General features: G+C 38.9%; 1 protein-coding gene across 2 annotated transcripts in view; it reads left to right on the top strand.

The window, feature by feature from the left end:
* The window catches only part of EPHA4 (EPH receptor A4), a 144,287-nt gene extending 124,729 nt beyond the window's left edge, over positions 1–19,558 (top strand). Inside the window, exons 11-17 of one of the 2 annotated variants that reach the window (XR_003096271.1) lie at positions 1,386–1,447; positions 1,977–2,186; positions 5,855–6,004; positions 8,909–9,102; positions 12,553–12,708; positions 12,997–13,857; positions 17,045–19,558. Coding sequence is in view for 1 of the 2 variants with exons in the window: in XM_025215724.1 (XP_025071509.1) it covers positions 1,386–1,447; positions 1,977–2,186; positions 5,855–6,004; positions 8,909–9,102; positions 12,553–12,708; positions 17,045–17,069 (797 nt within the window). In the remaining variant the exon portion in view is untranslated. The remainder of the gene's footprint in view (positions 1–1,385; positions 1,448–1,976; positions 2,187–5,854; positions 6,005–8,908; positions 9,103–12,552; positions 12,709–12,996; positions 13,858–17,044) is intronic. The other variant, XM_025215724.1, reaches the window with a different exon arrangement.
* Positions 19,559–19,873: the final 315 nt, after the last annotated feature.

Raw genomic sequence — 19,873 nt, 5'->3', positions numbered from 1 at the left:
GCCCCCCCCCCCCCCCCCCGCTCTATTTGTTAGAACAGGGTTGGGAATAATGATCCTTGATTTCTGTTGCTGACTGCCACTAGCTGTAGCCAAAGGATCTGTGTTTGGTCAGGACCTAAACACCTTCAAGTTGTTTTCATCCAGCTGGGGCTAAGAGTTCTCATCTCCCTGTAGAATGCATACAGCGTCTCCCAAGCTGGGCTTTGTTATTTGACTCTTGGCAAATCACTTAACTTTTGTACTCCTCACATGGCCCATCTTTAAAATGGGACAATACATTTTTATCATGATTAGTCCTTTAAATGGCTGATGTTACTCGCATGCTTAAAGTATAGCACATGCGTAAATATTAACAAGATCAGTGCTTTGTCAAACAGGTAAAGATAATATCGCACAATAAATATGTATATTTATCGTCATCATGAGGCACACTAGTGACTAGAAAAACAGTTCAGGAAAATAAAACAGTACTTCTCTACTTCTCCAGATTTATCTGAAGTTCATTTTCAGCAGGCACGTCAACATGTGCACTTTAATGTGCAGTAGCCTATTTTACTGCACATTGAAGTGTCATGTAAAATACCTTGCAATTACATGAATGAGCAGTAAAATAGGCTACTGTGCATTAAGCAGCACTTAAAAGATGTGCACTTTTGAATGCTCATTGTTGTAGTACCTCACATTGGAGTTACTAAATTGAACGGGCATTAGGAAAGCGCATTGATGCATGTGTACATGCACCCAATGTGGAAAGTCCGGTGTCACTTCTGCATTTAACCCTGTGTGTGATGCAGGTCATTGAATCATTTATCCTGCGGTTTATTTTATGGGGCACATGGATAAGACTAATTTACAAATAGTGAGACACACAGAATATGGATACCAACTAGGCAAAGTCAAAGGGAAAGATTTTTTGCTTATTTTATTAATCTTGCTTGAATCAAGCTGTATTTGAATAACTTGTAACCACTGACAACTCTCCGCCCCTAGAAGCATTGAGTTTTCAGAAGAAGGAAAAGGAAGTGCATATTCTAGCAAACAATTAATTATCCTAAATATTTTTTAAGTATGAACAGATCTGTCTGGGTCCCCCATTGCTTTCTTATTTAATGAGCAATGATTTGGTCATATATTCCCTGGAGACTTCTGGCCCCTTCAGTTAAAGATCTTATCAACAAGTTCCTGAAAGGGTTAATTTTCCAGATGGAGCTCTTAAATACTTGTTTTCCAGCTCCCCACAGCTGAGGCATAAGCTCAGCGCTTTTAAAATTAAATTAAATTGTGCAAGACAGGTGTCTTGGCAGTAAAATCATGTGCAACCCATTTTTATCTCATTAACATTGGTGTTCATCAAGGAATTGTGTTTTTCTTTTTGCAAATTCTAGGTAAACCGGTAATGATCATAACTGAGTACATGGAAAATGGCTCCTTGGATGCCTTCCTCAGGGTATGTGTGACTACTTTATAAAAAACCCAAAAAGGTTTTACATGAGGAAAATGCTTTCTGATTCTCTTTTTTGGTAGAGGGATACAGGAGATATATTTGAAACTCAAGGATGTGCGTACATGAGAGATGCTTCCTGATTATTTTTTTCTATTACTGTCAGTAGCTGGTGGAGGAATACAGAGGAGGTGTAACATTTAAAATAGTAGGGTCTTAAATAATCCATGTTTAATGGGGAACCATTTTGATTTATTTCATTTTTGAAAACTTTGCAATGATGTAGATTCATTAAAACTGAATACAGATACATTCTATACATCATAGAAAACTGACAAAACCTCTAGGTTTGGATTTTGCTGGTGAATTATAGACCCAAGTCAGAAGACTAAGGAAATAGCATTGCATTTAATCGTAGTCAAGATGGGGATCTAGAGGTGTGTTCTTTGCCAGTTTTAGCTGTGGCAATAATGTAGCTTTTAACTTAATACTATGAAATTCCTCCCCCCCCGCCCCCCCCTTTCTTCATCTGCAGAAGAACGATGGCAGATTTACAGTAATCCAGTTGGTAGGGATGCTACGTGGCATTGGCTCTGGAATGAAGTATCTGTCTGACATGAGTTATGTGCATCGGGATCTAGCTGCCCGAAATATACTAGTCAACAGCAACTTGGTTTGCAAAGTATCTGATTTTGGCATGTCTCGTGTCCTGGAAGATGATCCTGAAGCAGCTTATACCACACGGGTAAGGCAGAAAAGATTCTGGAGTTGTAGTTTCCTGCTAATAAGGATTTGGGGGTCTTTGTTTTAAATAATATCAGGCGTGCATGAAAGTCGGTATTTTTAAATAAAAATATACATTAGAATAGGTTCACATCTGGTCTTGTCAATTCCATTGGTTTCAAAGCACCTACATCAGTCTACCTCACTGAGGATCTGTCCCATTGTATTGGTTAGGTGCCAGCAGCATACTAGAAGTTGGTGACAGGTGTTTGAGGCCAGGCGTTAATATTTTGATGCGTCATTCTGCAGGCAGTTGTGTAATCGGTCAGTTTTATACAGGTTAATAGTCCCATTGAATTCTGTGGTAAAGTTGAAGGGGTTTTTTTGTTTGTTTGTTTTTTTTAAAGCAAAGAATAAACTGTGCAAAAAATGCAGCTGTCCTAAAACTATTTGTAAATTTGACCTTCGTAGTTTCATAGTTGGTAGGGTCGGAAGGGACCTGAGCAGATCATCAAGTCCGACCCCCATTAAAATAGATTGATTTTTGCATTGTTCCTTTTAATTTGACGCTTCTAACAACATTTAAAAAGACAACCTACCATTCTGAAAAGTTTTACAGCACCGCTAAAGTTAGTCTTAAAATCCAGGCTCTACTTTAGCCCTTTCAATTGCTAATCAAATATCTAAATTGTCCCAAGTTCTGTACCAGTAAGAAAATCTATTCTCCCTTTCCTGTCAGACACTTTCGCACCCAGTTAACACCGTTTGCACACTTTGTAAACAAGAACAGCTTAAAGCATAAGTAGAGCAGAACACAGGCCCATCTTTAACTTGTTTTCCCATAACAACAAGTGTTTCAAGTGTATAAAGCTTCGCTACATTCCTGAGTACTGCAAGAATCATAATCAATTGAATTCACTGAACAATTTTGTTTAGAAAAAATGTTGAGGGCCAAATTCCCAAACTGGCAGTGGTGGTTAATGTCATCATCCTCCCTTTTTCCAGCTCAAAGGTTTAAACTTTAACCCAGGATTTGGGAGACCTGTCTTCAAGTTTTCCATATGATTAACAGAGTTTTGAACCCACTTACTAGTTCTGAGAAGAATACCAGATTATTGGTTTCTGCAATAGAGTGCTTTCAGTCTGTATTTGTATGAAGTCAATAGATGAGATTAAGTGGAACAGGAACAAGACCCCACGTCTCCTATCCCCTGCATGAGTATCATAGCCATTTGGATACTTAATTCCTCTGGCAGTTTTGTAAATCTAACCCTTCTTTTCCTATGCTTTAATTTACAAGCGACCCAAAACAAAGTAAGGGAAGGGAATGTTTTATGTCAAATGAGATTACATTTTCCAGTGTAAACAAGAATAAACAAAAACAAATTGAATTAGGGTCAATCCAAAGCTAAATTATTTTTCATTTTTTTCAGTTTAGCTGCCAAACCAAAATCAGTTCCTTGCACTGTCTTACTCTGTGGTATTACTCAGATGGGGAAAAATAATGTGTGCTTTCATGCTTGCTAACACCAAGCCTTGAATGCCTAGAGGGCCTTTTGCAGCCCCTAGAATGGATTTTATTCTGATTGTGATTTAAAAACGTACCAACATGTGCAACACTTAAACAATTTATGTCCTAGGTGCCTGATCAGTTACAAAGACCGTTTATTCTGTGGAGATTTTCTGATTATTACTAATAGTATTTGAATTAATATATAATCATAATAAGTAAGGAACAGGTTTTAGCAATGTACTGTTACTAATTTTCCTATTCCAGTTTAGCATGCTGCATGTTATAATGATGCAGATATCACAGTTCACAAAGCAATTCTGACCATTACCAATACCTTTGTAATTAACATGCACTAAAAAAAATGTTAGTGTGTTTCTGAAGCCTTTTTATTGCTTATTGTTTTGTTTTTAAATATCTGCCATTCTCCATCTGTTCTCTCCAGTGCCAGGATTGTTTGCAGTGCTCATTTTTTGCTGTTTAATCCCTATACTCATCTTTTAATGAATTCAGAGTTCATTATAGGGAAGGATAAACTTATGTAGTATTAAATGCTGGCCAACACTGGTATTTCCCACTAATAAGGGTAGTGATGGAGAGAAGCTGAATCTCCAGCCTGGAAAGCTGTATTCAAGCAAATGCAAGTTTAGACAAATATATAAGTGTAGAATGGAAATGGTTGAACAGCATCACTTTGAATGTAGTGAGTGCAAATATAGTACTATGTTTTTTCTCCAAGTAAGCTGCAACAAATCAATGTAATTTGCCATACAGTACAGTATCTTCATTTGGTGTCAGTAATGAAGTAACAGGAAAAAAATGGATGAGCTCCACTGTACTTAGCAGCTAAAAACATTGAATTTATTGACAATTTTAAAAATAAGTATATATAAATCATGTCCATACATCCAACAGGAAGAATGAAATTTGCTCATGGTTAGAGTTGGTAAAGAGCATTATTAAAGCAATTTTCTTTTTTTCAACAAAATTTGCATTCTTTTCCCTACCAGTATTCTAAATCAAGCATCGTATAACATAGGATGACAAAGAGATACGTTAAAACATATGCACATTCACACAGGAGCTGATCGAAAGCACAGTGATGTCAATAGAAAGACTCCCATTGACTTCAAAAAGCTCTGCAATGAGCTGCCATTAATCACTTGACAGCTGTACAAAGGACAGTAGACTAGACCTACAAAGACGAGATGCACAGTTAGGAGCAGAAAATGTGTCCAAAAACTGCAAAGACAAAAATGCAACAAAAATAACTTATGGAAAAAATACACCTTTGACTTTAAGTAATTCCCCAGACGGAACAGTGAGGAACCAAAAGCTCAATTAAAAACACCTTGTACATTAGCATAAACAAAAGGAGAAATCTTTGGCCGGGGATCACTCAACCATGGCAAAATCGGATAAACAGGATGGAATTGAGCTCCTTTTTAAAACATTACCAAACTCCACTAGCCCAGTTCAGATGCCCAACTGCTTTTATTTGTGGAAGGGTTGTTTTTTTTTCTTTAGTGTAATAAAAAAGCTGTTCTCTCTAACTGGTATCAAAAGTGTTGTAACCAGAGACTGTACTTAGTCCTCCTACATTGACCAGAGGAGCCTGAGGGCTGAGTTATCCTTTCACCTATGGGTCATGTATGAACTGGGATGTCATCCATGGCAAAAAAATCATAATATTTCATAAAGCTGCTTAGCTTATTCTTTTTTTCCCCTCAGAATAAAGAAAAAATATTTATATCCCTGTTTTCCTGAAAGTGAACAAACGGGGCAGACAAGCAAAGCAAGAAAAAAAATGAATCCTGCAATAACAGCGTGTACATATTTGTTTTGTATACATATTCTATCACCTAAACCTTTTATAAACTCCTTGTTTTTCCCATTCTTCAGTATAGGCCTTCTGTTAGAGGCCTGATAAAAATACATTTAAGAATTTACTGGTTCCCATTCCTGTGACTACAGAAAACAGATGGATGGTATTGCCTCCTATTTGGATTTGACAGTTTTATGGCAAAAAAGAGAGAATAAATTACTTTTTAAGAATAAATTTGGAATCATCTCTCCAGCTCCATCTTGCCATTTTAAACCTAATATTAGAGCGCAATGACATCCTCATAAAATGTATGTCCAGTGATTTCCTGACTTCTGTTTTCTTTTATTTTTCACAGGGTGGCAAGATTCCCATCAGGTGGACTGCACCAGAAGCAATTGCCTACCGTAAATTTACATCAGCTAGTGATGTGTGGAGCTATGGCATTGTAATGTGGGAAGTGATGTCATATGGAGAAAGACCTTACTGGGATATGTCCAATCAAGATGTGAGTTGCTTTCTGACGGCTTTTCTTCTTCTACTTTTCTCTTAATATTTTGTTTACTTTCTCAGTGTGAGAATAAAACATTAGGCCTAAGTTTTGCAAAAGGGTTGGCATGTGTGGACCCCTATTGTTCACGTGTATCCTTTTCCAGAATGAGACCCTTATACAATTTTGTCTATATTTGATCAGGTCATTGCTTCATCAAGTCTGGTATTCTGTATCTAAAAGTGACCTTTGGCTGATCTATTGGTTCATCTACCACAAGTTTGTGAATTGCAAATGTATTAGATTTTGGACTTAAGTGACAGACTCTTCTCTGAAATTGTGATAGACTGTCTTCCAGAAAACACAATAATGGCAAATCAAGAGAGGTTCTATACCAGGGAAGCACAAAAGCGTGTTTCAAAACCCCCTTAAAAGATAATGGGACTGCAGCACATATTTCAAGTTAAACACATGGGTGATGGTTTTCCTGAAAAAAACATGTATATTATATACATCCATTTTCTTTTATACCTTCTGCAATTTGCTGTAATTTTTAGAAATATGTAGGAAAGTGAAAAATGAAGGGGATTAGAATACATTCAAATTCAAATTTAAAAGATTACAGCGATTAAGTTGAAAAGAAAGGGAAAGACAAATTTTCATATTTATATTAAACCCCGAAGAAAAAAACACGAGAATTTAATATGGCCTCTAATTAGGAGCTAAACATTTTTGTTTGGATATATAGTTTTTAAAAAATACATAAAACTGTATATACAAGATACCATTGTGCCTGTCAGTCAAACCATCCTCTTGGCACTAGAATAGCTGCCCCTGGAGGACATTGAAAAGGAGCTTCACTAAATGACCATTCTTAAATTATGCAAGTCCCATTTAATTATACCATCTGGACTACTTTGGCATATTCCAAGAGGGAGTATACACAATGACTATTATTTCAGGAGAGTTTTAATAATATTGCTAATAAGGGCTTGTGCTAACAGGATTTTTGTTGATTTAAAAAAAGTAATATCCCTGGTGAAAATGAGACAGACTGGTTGTAATGTTTTTTCCCAAGGGATTTTTAGAAGATAAAGGAACAAGAAAAAGATAACTTGACTATTTGGTCACAGGAGTAGTTAAGTCACTTTATTAGTCATCCACTTTCTTACTCAGAGCTGAATATTTTCAAAGAGCATCTGCATGTAGATGTCATCTAACTGAAAAATGAGGCTTTCATTTTAATTTTCTTCTGATATAGAACTGCTCCTCTGGCATCCAGCCTTGCTCTCCTGTGTCAACAGGAAGTCAAGGATTTTCAAGAAAATAAAGCGCCAGATGCACCTCAGAAATGTTCTGTTTTCTTTAGTAATGATAGGTAATTCAGGCTAATACAGAAGTGAGTTTTCAGATGCCATCCTTGTCCTCTGGGTTAGTTGAGATTAAGAAAAAGTACACAGAGTAAATGAGCCTATGATGTGCTTATGGTACTGTTTGGAAAATTTAATCAGATCCTAAAGGAAGAAATATTGCAAATACATTTTTGCAAAATACACAGATAATTACAGAGGTGTGGAAGAACAATGCAGAAGTGAGGGATGGATTGACATGTACTTTTTCACTGAAATATATTACTTAAGGGGCTCTAAAATATTTTAAGTGAATTTCATGTTTGTGAATAATGCTAGATTAGCAGCTACAGCCAGTTTTCTTCTTGTTTCACTGAATGAGCAAGCCTCTTGACACTGTCCTCCCAATGCATCTTAGCCATTGTTTTGGAGAGACAAAAGTGAGGACTGCAGCATAATTTAGTCTCTGCAACTCTTGATCTTTATAAGTAGGCAACTGTTGATCCTCTGGATCATGTTGTACATGTAAGAGGTCTAATCAGGTGCCTGCTGAATCTGCTTGTACAGAGTCCTACAACCATCACATCAAGGCCTTCAACATGTACACCTAAGCACATACACCTAAACACCTAAGCACAAGCACATATACACCTATGGAGGAGTGGAGGCTGCCCAAGATATACCACCCCCACTTTAGACCATGGAGACAGAATCCAAAGGCCAGAATTAGTTCAGATGTTTAATGCCTTGATGGTGTACCCACAAGGCAGTGCGGGCTAGGTTTTTGAAGTGCCCAATAAGTAGTGTTGTGCATGCCCCTACAGTTACTCTGAATGCAGGTCTTCAGTAACAAGGGTGCATATTTTTACCAGCTGTGATCAGTCAAAGGCTTGTGATACAAGTATCTGCTCACTAAACTAGCTCAGGAGAAAGCACAGGGTGTAGCTGGAGGGGTGGGGTGCTAGACAAACTTATCCACAAACTTTGAGAGCTTGAAGAGTAAAGGTATTGAGAACTCTAGCTAGGCATTCGCTTCAAGGTATAGTTCTCACAGCTGACAGAAATTCCCTCAGGGGAAATTAACATATTTGATCCTTGTAATGGTGCTGCTTCTCACATCTATCCAACATGGGCAGCAGATTAACTCAGGGTCACGCTGTTTTCTCTTTCTCATATGATGCATCCTGATGTGTATTGTCTTTTAGTGGCTCATCAGTATGCTGTATCTTTGAAAATATGCATGCTTTGGAAGTTGTACCAAATGCAGTTGTACCAAATGTTGTTATATATTTATCCCCTCTCACAAGATTCAAATGCATGAGATAGTCTTACCTTCATAATTAAGCTTCAGTCCCCATACACGCATATCTCCAAATGTGCTCATCCATTTCTTTTAAATCTTTATCTCAAAAGAAAATATCAATAGTAGCCCCATCAACAGTTTGAGCATGAGCATATTTTTTAACAGTGTCTTCTTTAACTATAGATTTGTTTCCATGCGTAGGATATTCAGCTAGCATACCTTTACAATCTACGATGAGCTTTAACTTCTCTTTAATGATGCTGTTCATAGGTTATTAAAGCCATTGAAGAAGGGTATCGACTGCCACCCCCAATGGATTGCCCCATCGCTCTCCATCAGCTGATGCTGGACTGTTGGCAGAAGGAACGTAGCGACAGGCCTAAATTTGGACAGATCGTCAACATGCTGGACAAACTCATCCGCAACCCCAACAGCTTGAAGAGGACAGGCGCAGAGAGCTCCAGGTCAGCCGTGCTTTTCTAACAGTGATATATGAGGGAATATATTGAAGGTGACAGGCAAGCTGTAACTCACCTAAACTTTTGTGATCAGGTTAAGGCATGCTTCACAGCTCTTGCCAGACTGCACAACTTTTTTTTATCCAGTGGAAGATTGTTTCCCATTGAGGTTGCACTGACATTCCAGTTGACTGTACTATGGGGTCCAGATCCCCCTGGCTTTGTAAAAATAAAATACTGAATAAGTAAAGAAATTGCTTTATTCCATCAGCTCTGAACAGTTCTATAACATAAATTGAAGTCCAGCGTTGATGCGATCAAGTGCTGTTTTCTTGAGAAAACAAGGCATGCAGTGTCTTTTCCTTTTTTTTTTTCTTTTTCCCCTGATGAAAAAAGCTTGGAAAGGTCTGTCCCAGTGTAGTGGAACTAACAGGAATAATGTGGTTTGTAGCAGGAAAGTATACAAGTTTTATAAACCCTAGATTGGGATAGAATTTGCAAAAGCATTACAGTATAACAGCTAAAGCCTTGTGGGCACAAAAAGGTGTGGATTAATTTTTATGTATATTTGCATTTAATTTATTGATAGCCAGTTTCATATCTACATTGATCCTATGTTACATTTTGTTTTGGTATATTTTTAGCAAGGTCTAGCTGGCATTCAAGGAGAAGGCAGAGTGGGAAGGAGATCTCAGCATTTTGGAAGAGATCTTTTTGAGAGGGCCAGATCCCTAAGCTAGCGTAAATTGGTGGAACTGTTAGTCAATGTAGTTTCAGCAGTATTCCCCAGCAGAGGGTCTCATCCTTTATTTTTGAGTATATTTGTATTCTTTTATAGCAAAGTGGGTTTGCTTGCTGTAAGAGGGGCTTAGAAGAAGAAAATTAAGAGACGCATAGGAAAAATATTTTTTAAATTATGATATGGTCCCTCAACAGAAAGGAAATTACAAAAATATCCACTCTGATGCTTAGAATGAGTCTCCTTGAACCAGTGAAGCAGTAACAGAAGCCAGACCATTCCTGATTCAGCCTCTGACAGATCAGCATCATAGAAAAAGCAGTTTTTCACTTTTAAATGAGAGGATCCCTTGGTGACTATTGCTTACCATTTACATTACCAAAGACAGGTTATTAGCCCTCTGAGGCCACTATCACCACACTTCTTCCAGATTGCCCTAATTGCAACTATAGCCTGGCAAGTGTATCCACCTCTGTGGGTTAGATAATTTAAGGAGAGAGTCATAATAGCAACTGTTTAATCTCCTTCAATTTGATTTGATTCAAGCTCACAGATAATCATGTATAGTTAACAACATTTAGGCTAGGAACAGACATTCAAAAAGCCAGAGCCTGAATTGTTTCAGTCTTTGCAGGTTAGACTAACCTGTAAAGATTGAACTGATTTGCAAGTGCACAGATATTCACATTTATTTCTGGAAATGCAGGCACATGCCTGCAGTGGCTCAGGCTAGAAGCTGGGGGCGCTAGAACAGCCCTCCCTTCCCTTTGCAGCAACTGCAAGGCTGGAGGGAAGCTGACATGGGGGCGTGGCCAGGCCCCTGGCAGGGGCTAAGTATGATTGTGAAGGGGTTTAAACCTCCACCCTGGCCTGTAGGGACCCCAGCCAGGCTGTGCCTGGAGGCATAGGGAGAAGAGCCCTTGTCAGGCTTGTCCCCAAGACCAGACACTGGCTGGGGCAGCACCTCAGGCAAAGTGGGGCAGGGGGGTAGGGATTAAACTCCCCTGTCTCTGGGCAGGCATGGGACTCCAGTTGGGGTCTGCCCAGTTTTCCCTCCTGATCTTGCTCAGGTGGCATGGGAACCTGACCAGAGCCGGCCAGCATGGCCCTGCTGTCCACCCATGGCTGGGGCTGCAGGGCTGAGCCCAGCCGGCTTGCAAGTGCTGCTGAGGGTGGAGGCAGAGGCGCCAACCCGGGCTGGGCCACTGGGCCTGGCCCTTCCCAGTGGGCTGCAGCTCGGGTTGGGACTGTGGTGGCTGCACAACTCCTCGTGCCAGGCTGGGAGGGGCTGCCATGGAGCCCCCGCCAGCTGGGAAGGGCCCTTCCCAGCCCACTAGGACTGTGTAACAGCTCAGCCTAGCAGCACTGGCGGGGGCTGGCTGGGGAGCAGGCTTCCCAGGTAAGCTCAAGGGCGCCAGTGGGCCCCAAGCCCAACAGCGGCTGCCGTGCCCCCTGCCCTGCACAGCACCCTGGGCTGCAGGCACACAACCAGCTCTGGGCTGGCCAAGCTTGGTGGAGTGGGGTTTGACCCAAATGAGTTAAATCTGATACTACATTCAACCAGGTTTATCTTAAACCAGTTTCAGCCATTCCTTCTCTGCATCACTAGTCCCATATGTAGATTTCTTTTCCACAGAGCATGAAATCCAAACAAAAATGAGTACGTTTTTATGTATCGAGAATGACAATATATAATTACTATTACTTGCTTCATGAAAAGGGGCTCTGCCTAGACTGCTGTATAATATGATAAAAGTGGTATCAGCCACTACTAACATGAACTCAGCCTTCTTGGACAATGCATAACAGCATGGCAGTGCACTTGCTTTTCATACTGTGCAGTCTAAAATCAATACTAAGATGTTTATGTATATGGTAGTAATTTACAGTGGCCTGATGAAAAACATTGCAATTTACAAAATACCTAAAATAATAAACAAGCTATTAATAAGTGTTCTGAATTACTTTAAATGGTTATTCCAAAATCTCTGCAAGGGAAAATGAGAAGCACATTCCACAGTGCAAACAAAGATAAAGCTGCCATTATTCCCACCAATCTTGGCACACGTGCTGGTCAGGAATGGATTGATTAAAGAGAGGATTAACTTCCCGCTGTCCTGAGTTTGTTTGAATGCACTGAGCCTGCTTGCAAGCCTGGCTAGAAACATGCTTGTCTGAATTCTCCCTGAGTTTTGAACTCCTGTCCAGTCTGGCAGGTTGTGAGTTTACAGACCCTAAGCTTATACTTCAGTAGTATTTCTACAGTTGCTGAGGTGAGGTCTGACATATGCAGGATTGGCAAATGCTTGAATTGCTGTCTGTAGGTTACAGACACAGTAGACTGAACATGCTGCAGCATTAAGGGGTCTTTTTCAGATCACATTGTAATAGAAGGGTTTTGCATGAACTTCGTTGTATCTGGAATTCAAATTAGAAACAGCACACTGGTGTGAGTCCTATTTAAAAGTAACACTAGATACGTAGGGTCAGATTCACTCTGAAATAAATTGGCCCATTATAAGTTTGCTAAATTTTCTGTCATTGATTCCATTTTGTAGTGCATGATCTTTGATATTTACAAGTCCCATTCAACTCCTTATCTGATTTGATTGGATAGTCTGTTTTGCTAGTCGCTGAGCCTAATCAGTGTGGAGCCTGAACCCTGTTTTGTTACCCAACTAATGCTTGTTATCTGTCCCTGCATTTTCTGTTCCTAGGCCCAACACTGCTCTTTTGGATCCAAGTTCTCCAGAATTCTCAGCTGTCGTTTCTGTTGGTGATTGGCTCCAAGCCATTAAAATGGAGCGATACAAGGATAATTTCACAGCTGCTGGCTATACCACCCTAGAGGCTGTGGTGCATATGAACCAGGAGTAAGTACTCAGTGATAGAACAAAAAATGGTAAATCTGGATTTAATTGGCCTCTTTTGCTTTGTGCTGCATATCATTATGCTCATTAAAACAATGGAATTCCTTTCATTTGGATGGAGTATAACTTTAAAATGCCTCCACAGTGCTTTCAGTTATTTAATTAAACATTTCTATACAGCTGCCTTGCTTTTTGCAGTATTATTTGTGGTTGACTTCAATATTTTTCACTGGCTCAGCATTTGATACGGAGTTCTCAGCCCCCTGCTTCTTCTCTTCTTGTTTTGCACAGTGACCTAGCAAGAATTGGGATTACTGCTATAGCGCATCAGAACAAGCTTTTGAACAGCGTCCAAGCAATGCGGACCCAAATGCAACAGATGCACGGCAGAATGGTTCCCGTCTGAGCCAGTACTGAATAAACTCAAACTCTTGAAATTAGTTTACCTCATCCATGCACTTTAATTGAAGAACTGCACTTTTTTTACTTCGTCTCCTCGCCAGTTGAAATAAGGAACTGCAGTGTTGCTTGATGTACAGATTTGCTGGAACTCTGAGGGGGAGCCTATGGAAATGACAAGCTGTCATTTTAAACCAGACCTGGAACAAATTGTTTCTTGGAACATACTTCTCTGTTGTTCAACGATATGTAAAATACATGTATCTATATAAATATAACATCACATTCAAGTTTTGATGCTGTGTTTGCTGCCAGATACTGTGCTTAGATAAAATTAACTCTTTCCTCAGTGACCCTTAGGATTACAACAGTAGTATTTTATTTGTGGGCTGTACCACAGTTGTGCATCTTTTACTGGAATGAAGAATCTGTCCCAGGATGTTTTCTGCAGATTCAGTGTTTTACCCATACCATGCAGAAACCTAAGTGAGAGTATCATTTGGCTGATCAGTGCCTCTCAGTCAGTGACTTACCCGTCTATGGGCTGATTCAGGAAACAGCCCACCTCATGGATTACTGGGCAGAACTGGACTTCTGGAGGGATTGGTTTTGGCTGTTGTTGTGCCATACTGTATCCTACCCTATAAGTCTTTTGTGACCAACTTGCTGACAGTCAGCTGTGACAATCTTGGCTGTGGAACTTTCAGGCTTTTTCCCCTTCCAAGGAGCAATCACTTTTGTCACATTGAAAAGGTCAGTGAAAGGACAGCCTCCATTGTACTTGCGGCATTTTTATTTTCTTAAACAACAGTCTTTTGACTTATTCATTCTGTGGAAAAATGCTTTAATCTGTATTATGTATGATTGTGGTTCCCACCTGCTTTAGATAAATTGATACTAGTTTCCCAGACTAACAATTCAGTTATTCCCACTCTTTTGCATGTATTCATAACTGACGATGAAAGGCCTCCTCCAAAGCTCAAGTTTAATGGATGAGTAACATTTTTGACTTTGCATTAATGATGAGGAGCTAAAGAAGCAGGCCGGTATTGATGGGAAACCACTGATACTGGTTTTCCATCCTTCTGGAAATCAGTACAGCCCAGCTGAGGTGAAAGCAATTGTAACAACCACTTTGGTCTTCTTTTAGACAGAAGCTCAGTTTTAGTTGTCATATTGATGGTATTATTTGATAGGAAATGGAACAAAGCAGAATTATGCATCCATAGTTTTTTCCTTGCTTTTGTACCAGTGTGCTGTCATGTATGGCCATGCTGCAGAATGTCTCCACATTACACAATAGTGTTACTCGAGGAGATTGGACACTTTTGTTAGATCATAATAGATCTGGATGCATTAAGGCTCCAGTTTCACTGATTCTAAAGACTTTTTACACCATTCAGTTTGTATGAAGAGAACTTTAAGTGTCCTTAAATTACACTTACATGCCTTTTAAGATTTCCTTATGCATTGCCAGAATGGTGCAAAGCAGTGATTGGAAACCTCTTCAGACTGTGGGCTAGAATGAACCAGTTCAGGTTAGACATGGGCAGGCGTGAGAACCCAGTTGCTGCTGCCATTTCCCTGTGGCAGCATAGGATAGTGGCTGACGCTGCAGCCCCTTGCTGCAGAAGCCCCATGTCTGCAGGCCAGATTAAATGGGTCTGACTTGCAGGTTGTAGGTTGCCAGCCCCTGGTGTAGATGAGCAGGCCCATTTTTGGTTTGATGACATTGGAGAACAGGACATTCAGGACTCAGAATGTTTAGCCATTGCATTTCAGATGTGAATGAGCAGTTAAAGCTAGGTGAACTTCACATTTCTTCCACTGACTCCCACCTTTATTCTGAAAAATAGCTTGTTCCCAAATGCAGGAAGCTAAATATGGATCCTGTCAAATCCTGACAGCTTAGTACAAACCTTTTTTTTTTTTTTTCAATATTACTCATAAAAGCTTTTCAATTCAGGAGAAATTTGAGATTTATTTTTAAAAACTACTTAAACCGTCAGGTTTTAACACCATTTTGCTAAAGCATGTAAAGCTGGATATTCATTTTAAAGATGTGACATTTCTACTTTACCAGCAAAAACCGTTTGTTTCTTAAGTGCACAGACATTTTTGGCTTCTTTCTGTAAACTCATTAGAGAAAGTCAAGACTGTCTCCTTTTAAATAAAAACAAAATGCACACAATTTTCTGGCCAATTTGGAGAATTGTGTTGTTGACATCTTGTAACAACAGTTCAAAATACTTTTAACATTTTTCTTTTAAAATGAAAACTGAAGGCAGTTCAGATGCTAGATTTTCTGTACTGCTATTCATGGCTATAACTTGATGGTGATCAAATGAGTAGCAAAAGGACATGAATATTATTTTAATGGGAGGAGGCAGAAGACGAAACAAATAATAACTGCAGTGCATTCAGGGAACATACTTATAGTATGCAGTTATTAGCTAGAGAGAGCATGTGTGCAGCAAAATGGGCAGTGGAAATTGGAGTTTAAAAGAAAAATGGTGGTGTTCCCTTATTTAAAACATACCAGTTATATTTATTCCAGTATCCTGAGACCGGCAAAGTAGTGAGAACAATCACAGTGATATGTAGCTTGCTGATTTAATCATTCATGGTTCTTTTTCAAGAATAGAATTTCTACGAAGATATTTGCATTGGGAAAACACCAGTGTGTCAATTATGCTGCAAGGAAAGGGAAGCTTCTTAGTAAAAAGTGTTACAAAAGACGTTCATTTCAGCAACCTCCCCAATAAAACTAGAAGATGTTTTATTTTTTTACAAGGTTTTTCAGAGAAAATTTAGTAAAAATTTTTGTCATTACGAGAAAGTTACAACTGATTATAAAAATGTTTTTCTTTATTGGAATTGTTAAATGTTTAATTATGAAATAGAAATCAGTCTTCTTGTGCCTGCAAGGAAATATACAGTTGTTTTGCTATATCCCTTTTGCACATGTGTATATACCCACACAGACACGCATACAGAAATACTTTGAGACACTTTGTAGCTCTTTAGGGACAAATTAAATTGCCACTAATTCAGTCAACAAAGATGCTTGTGAATTCCAAGATGGCATCACTGACAAGTTGTCTGCATTTATACACTTGAATTGCACGTCCCTTCTCTTTTGGGACAGGACCATATTTAGTCCATTTGAAAGCCATTTTCCCTACCTGTAGAAAATACTATTGAATCCATTGCACTACGTCACCCAGTTAAGCTGACTGAAAATAAGTCCAGGATCTTTAATCTTATGCACTGTCACTATTACCAGGATATTGCTACTTAAAACTGTGTGTTAGGAAAGGTCATGGTAGGTTAAGAAATAAGAGTTGCTTCTTTGTATCACTTCTGTACATGTCCATAAAACACACATACACACACAGCATTGAACTGCATATATTCTCCAGCAGATATAAACTATTTATATATCCTTTCTTTCTTCCTGGAACTGGTTCCTTCCAATGAGGTCTCCCAATAATTTTTTTTTTAAAGATGAATATCCCTGATTGTAGAAGTCACAGTGACATCCTTTTGGCTAGAAGAGTTGGTATGTGATCAACTTCTTGTTAATACTAAATGCTTCTGAACACTGTAGACAGAAGTCAGTTAATCAGAAATACTACATCTTTAAGGTACCTTTCCTTATTAAAATATTTATTTAACTTATTTGATGAACCCAAATACGGTCTTCATGCTTAAGCATAGAAAATTCTGTTTAAAAAATGTAATTGTGCTCTTGTACAAGATGGCCAGTCCCCAAACAGTTCCCAGCTAAACCCTGCCAGTGGTAGAGCTAGCTTGCCCAAAGGAAAGATGCAGCAGTACTTTTGTTAGAAAATCTAAATGGCTGCCATGTCAGTTAACATAGCTGTGTTGCCTGGTATTTTGCATGTTGTTTAATGGGTTGGTGTTTCCTTTTTTTCAGGGAAAAGAGGTTCTGCTTCCAATAGCCCTTCCTATTGATCATATTGACCATGGAAGAACATAAAGACCAGCCTTGAAGCCTTCCAGATTCCACAAGCACAGCTTCAACAGCACTGATTCTGGGGAACACAGACACTGAATAAGCAACATCAGTCCCTGGAGAGTGTGACTCTTAATTTCTTCTTTTTTTTTTTCTTTTGGCATTGAAACAATACAAAATGATGCTAAGATTCAGCGTCTGTTTTCCAGTTGTCACTTGAAGAATGTACTGTATCAAAGCCCTGCAGACTTCTTTTTTTGCTCTCTCTTCCTTCTGATGGTTTTATTTATATATTTTGAAGGTTTTTTTCCCTCTGTACGTCATTGATGCATCCTGTATAAGTGCAAGTGACCAAGCTCTACAGGTATTAATTACTATGGACACCAGGTCAGGTGCCACAACACAGAACCCAGTTCACATGAGCTGCCTGTATATGTTGATGAAGTGACATTTTACACAAAATGTGCCACTGCAGTGATATAAATATATTTTTCCCTAGAATGGATAATGAACTTATCTCTTCTGAATTGTGTGTGTGTGTTCGCGTGTGTGTGTGTTTGCGTGTATGTCACCTTAAGTAGAACTTCCTGTGAAAGTGCCGAAAGCATCCCTGGGACCTTTGGATTCCATTCATTCCTAGCTGAAGAGTTATATGAGAGAGCAGGCCTATAGCTGGTGTCTGCAGTGGTAGTAAGAAATCACAAAAATATTTACATTTCTGTATTTGTAAATGTCTTTTGTAGCTGCCACACTAACCTTTATGACTAGTCCGGCAGCCTGGAACAGGGGCACTTTCACTTTAGTTGTGGAGGGATAAATTATATGATCCATAAGGGCAATTAAAAGATTTCCATCAATATCACTTATTCTTATCAAAGCCTGTTCAAAACCACCAGTTTCTTGATGAGAAGATAAGGAAGCTGATGCCTCTTTCTATCTGTTGGTAACCCTGAACTGAACTCTTAAGTAGCCTTTCTTTTCTGCAAATAGGATTTTAAAGACTTGTTGAATGAGAAAAAATATATGCAATTCTTATCCATTCATAGAATCACATTGTTCATTATACCAGCTGGGAGAAGGTAGTGTCCTGTAGCTGGCAGTGAAACACTTTGTTTTCTCCCAGCATGATCATGGAACAAAAAATGTGAGGGACATTTAAGATTACAGTGATAAGCAAAAGGGTTGGAAAGTTAGTCATGTTCCTCGAATCTGTAACTAAAGACTAGGAGAATTGATGTAGAAGCTAATTGTTATGGCCCAAGAAATAGGCTAACAACCTACCAGTACTACCTAGAAAAAATTATTGAGTTTCAAAAATTCGCTGTAAAATATTCATGAAGTTGAGTTGTATGCTAGGCTCTGGGGAAAGTGCTGCCATTCCACATTTTGAACTGAGCAGCTGATATGCTCAACCCTCCTTCTGGTTGTAAAGAACTGATGATGTCTACTGAGGTGGCAGTACAGCACAGCAAACTATAACAGGACAAATGATCAGTCAAACATACTTGGGGCGTGGGGGGCGGGGGAGATGGATGAGCCACGTTAAAAGAATGTGCAACATTCAGTGGAGCAAACAGTGGTGTCTCCAACTTTTTTCTATTTCCTGCTCCTTTCCTGGCTATTTTTAATTCATTATTAATAAGTGTACTTGGTCTCATGAACAAAAAAATAAAAGTCAATATAGTGGGGAGGGAAGAGTGGGGCAAGTTAATGTAGCCATGCTGAAGGCAGAAACCAGACAGAACTAGTAGGGAGCCAGGAGGCAGGAGCTGTGTTGCAAACCCAGCAGATGCACATTGCTGTCAAGTGGTACAAATGGAGCTTGGGTTAGAATATAAATTACTACAGAGTTTGCTTCCATTTTATCCTCATTACAGAAGATGTCATCAACAGGACTCTGACATGAAAGCCTCTGTTTAAGAAGACATTGTTCTGCTCACCACACCACCGATTGATGTTTGTCCAGGTTTCTTGCTGTACTAACTTTGTGATGGATCTATGTACTAAAAATATATATGTATAGAAAACAAAAGGCTGGTTTTCAACCAGTAAACAGGACTTAAAAAGCAGTATTTTATTTTATGTGACATTTTCATAACCAGAAAAAAAACATTCTGAAATACTAATCAGACAAATAAAAAGAGAGTGCATTTATTTTTTTGTATCACTGCAAGTATGTTGGAATACACAAGGACTGTGGTTAAAATTAGAATGTATGAGGCATATTATAATTTAGTTCATACTGAAAAAAAATTCTAACAGAGCATTTCTTGAGTCATGCATTTGAATGATCTCTGGGTTAGACATATAGATTTTTCTATTTTGTTTTAATTTGTAATTTTTCCCCTCCATGAATTTAGGTACACATAACTTATGTCATTTATTTATGGTCTTTTATACCTAGTTTGTAAAATTGTAAAATAGCAAACAATGCAAAGGTTTGCATTTGAGAACAATAAAGTAGTTGCTGTACAAACCTCAGATATGGTCTTTGTTAATTATTGCTACCATTTATTATTTATTCTCTACTGAGAGTAGTCAGTACCACTATAAAACAGGAAAACTCTTGGTCCCCGTCTCCTGAGTGGCTATATTTCTGTACTGAATTTGACACACATGCACTCACTCCATTCATTTTTTGAGATTGTAATTCCCACATGATTTTCAACATTATTGTAAGGTGTTTCTTAACATTGTAGAAGATGGTGCAGTGGGCAGAAGTGCTGCAGTCATCTTTCTCTTGTTAATATCCCCAATTTTACTGGAGGAGGGTTAGCAATGTGAGTGGGG

The sequence above is a fragment of the Alligator sinensis genome, unplaced genomic scaffold (genome assembly GCF_000455745.1).
Source record: "Alligator sinensis unplaced genomic scaffold, ASM45574v1 scaffold187_1, whole genome shotgun sequence".
NCBI lineage: Eukaryota > Metazoa > Chordata > Crocodylia > Alligatoridae > Alligator > Alligator sinensis.
The sequence above is the reverse complement of the archived record's forward strand: the minus strand, read 5'-3'. Positions and strand labels throughout refer to the sequence as shown.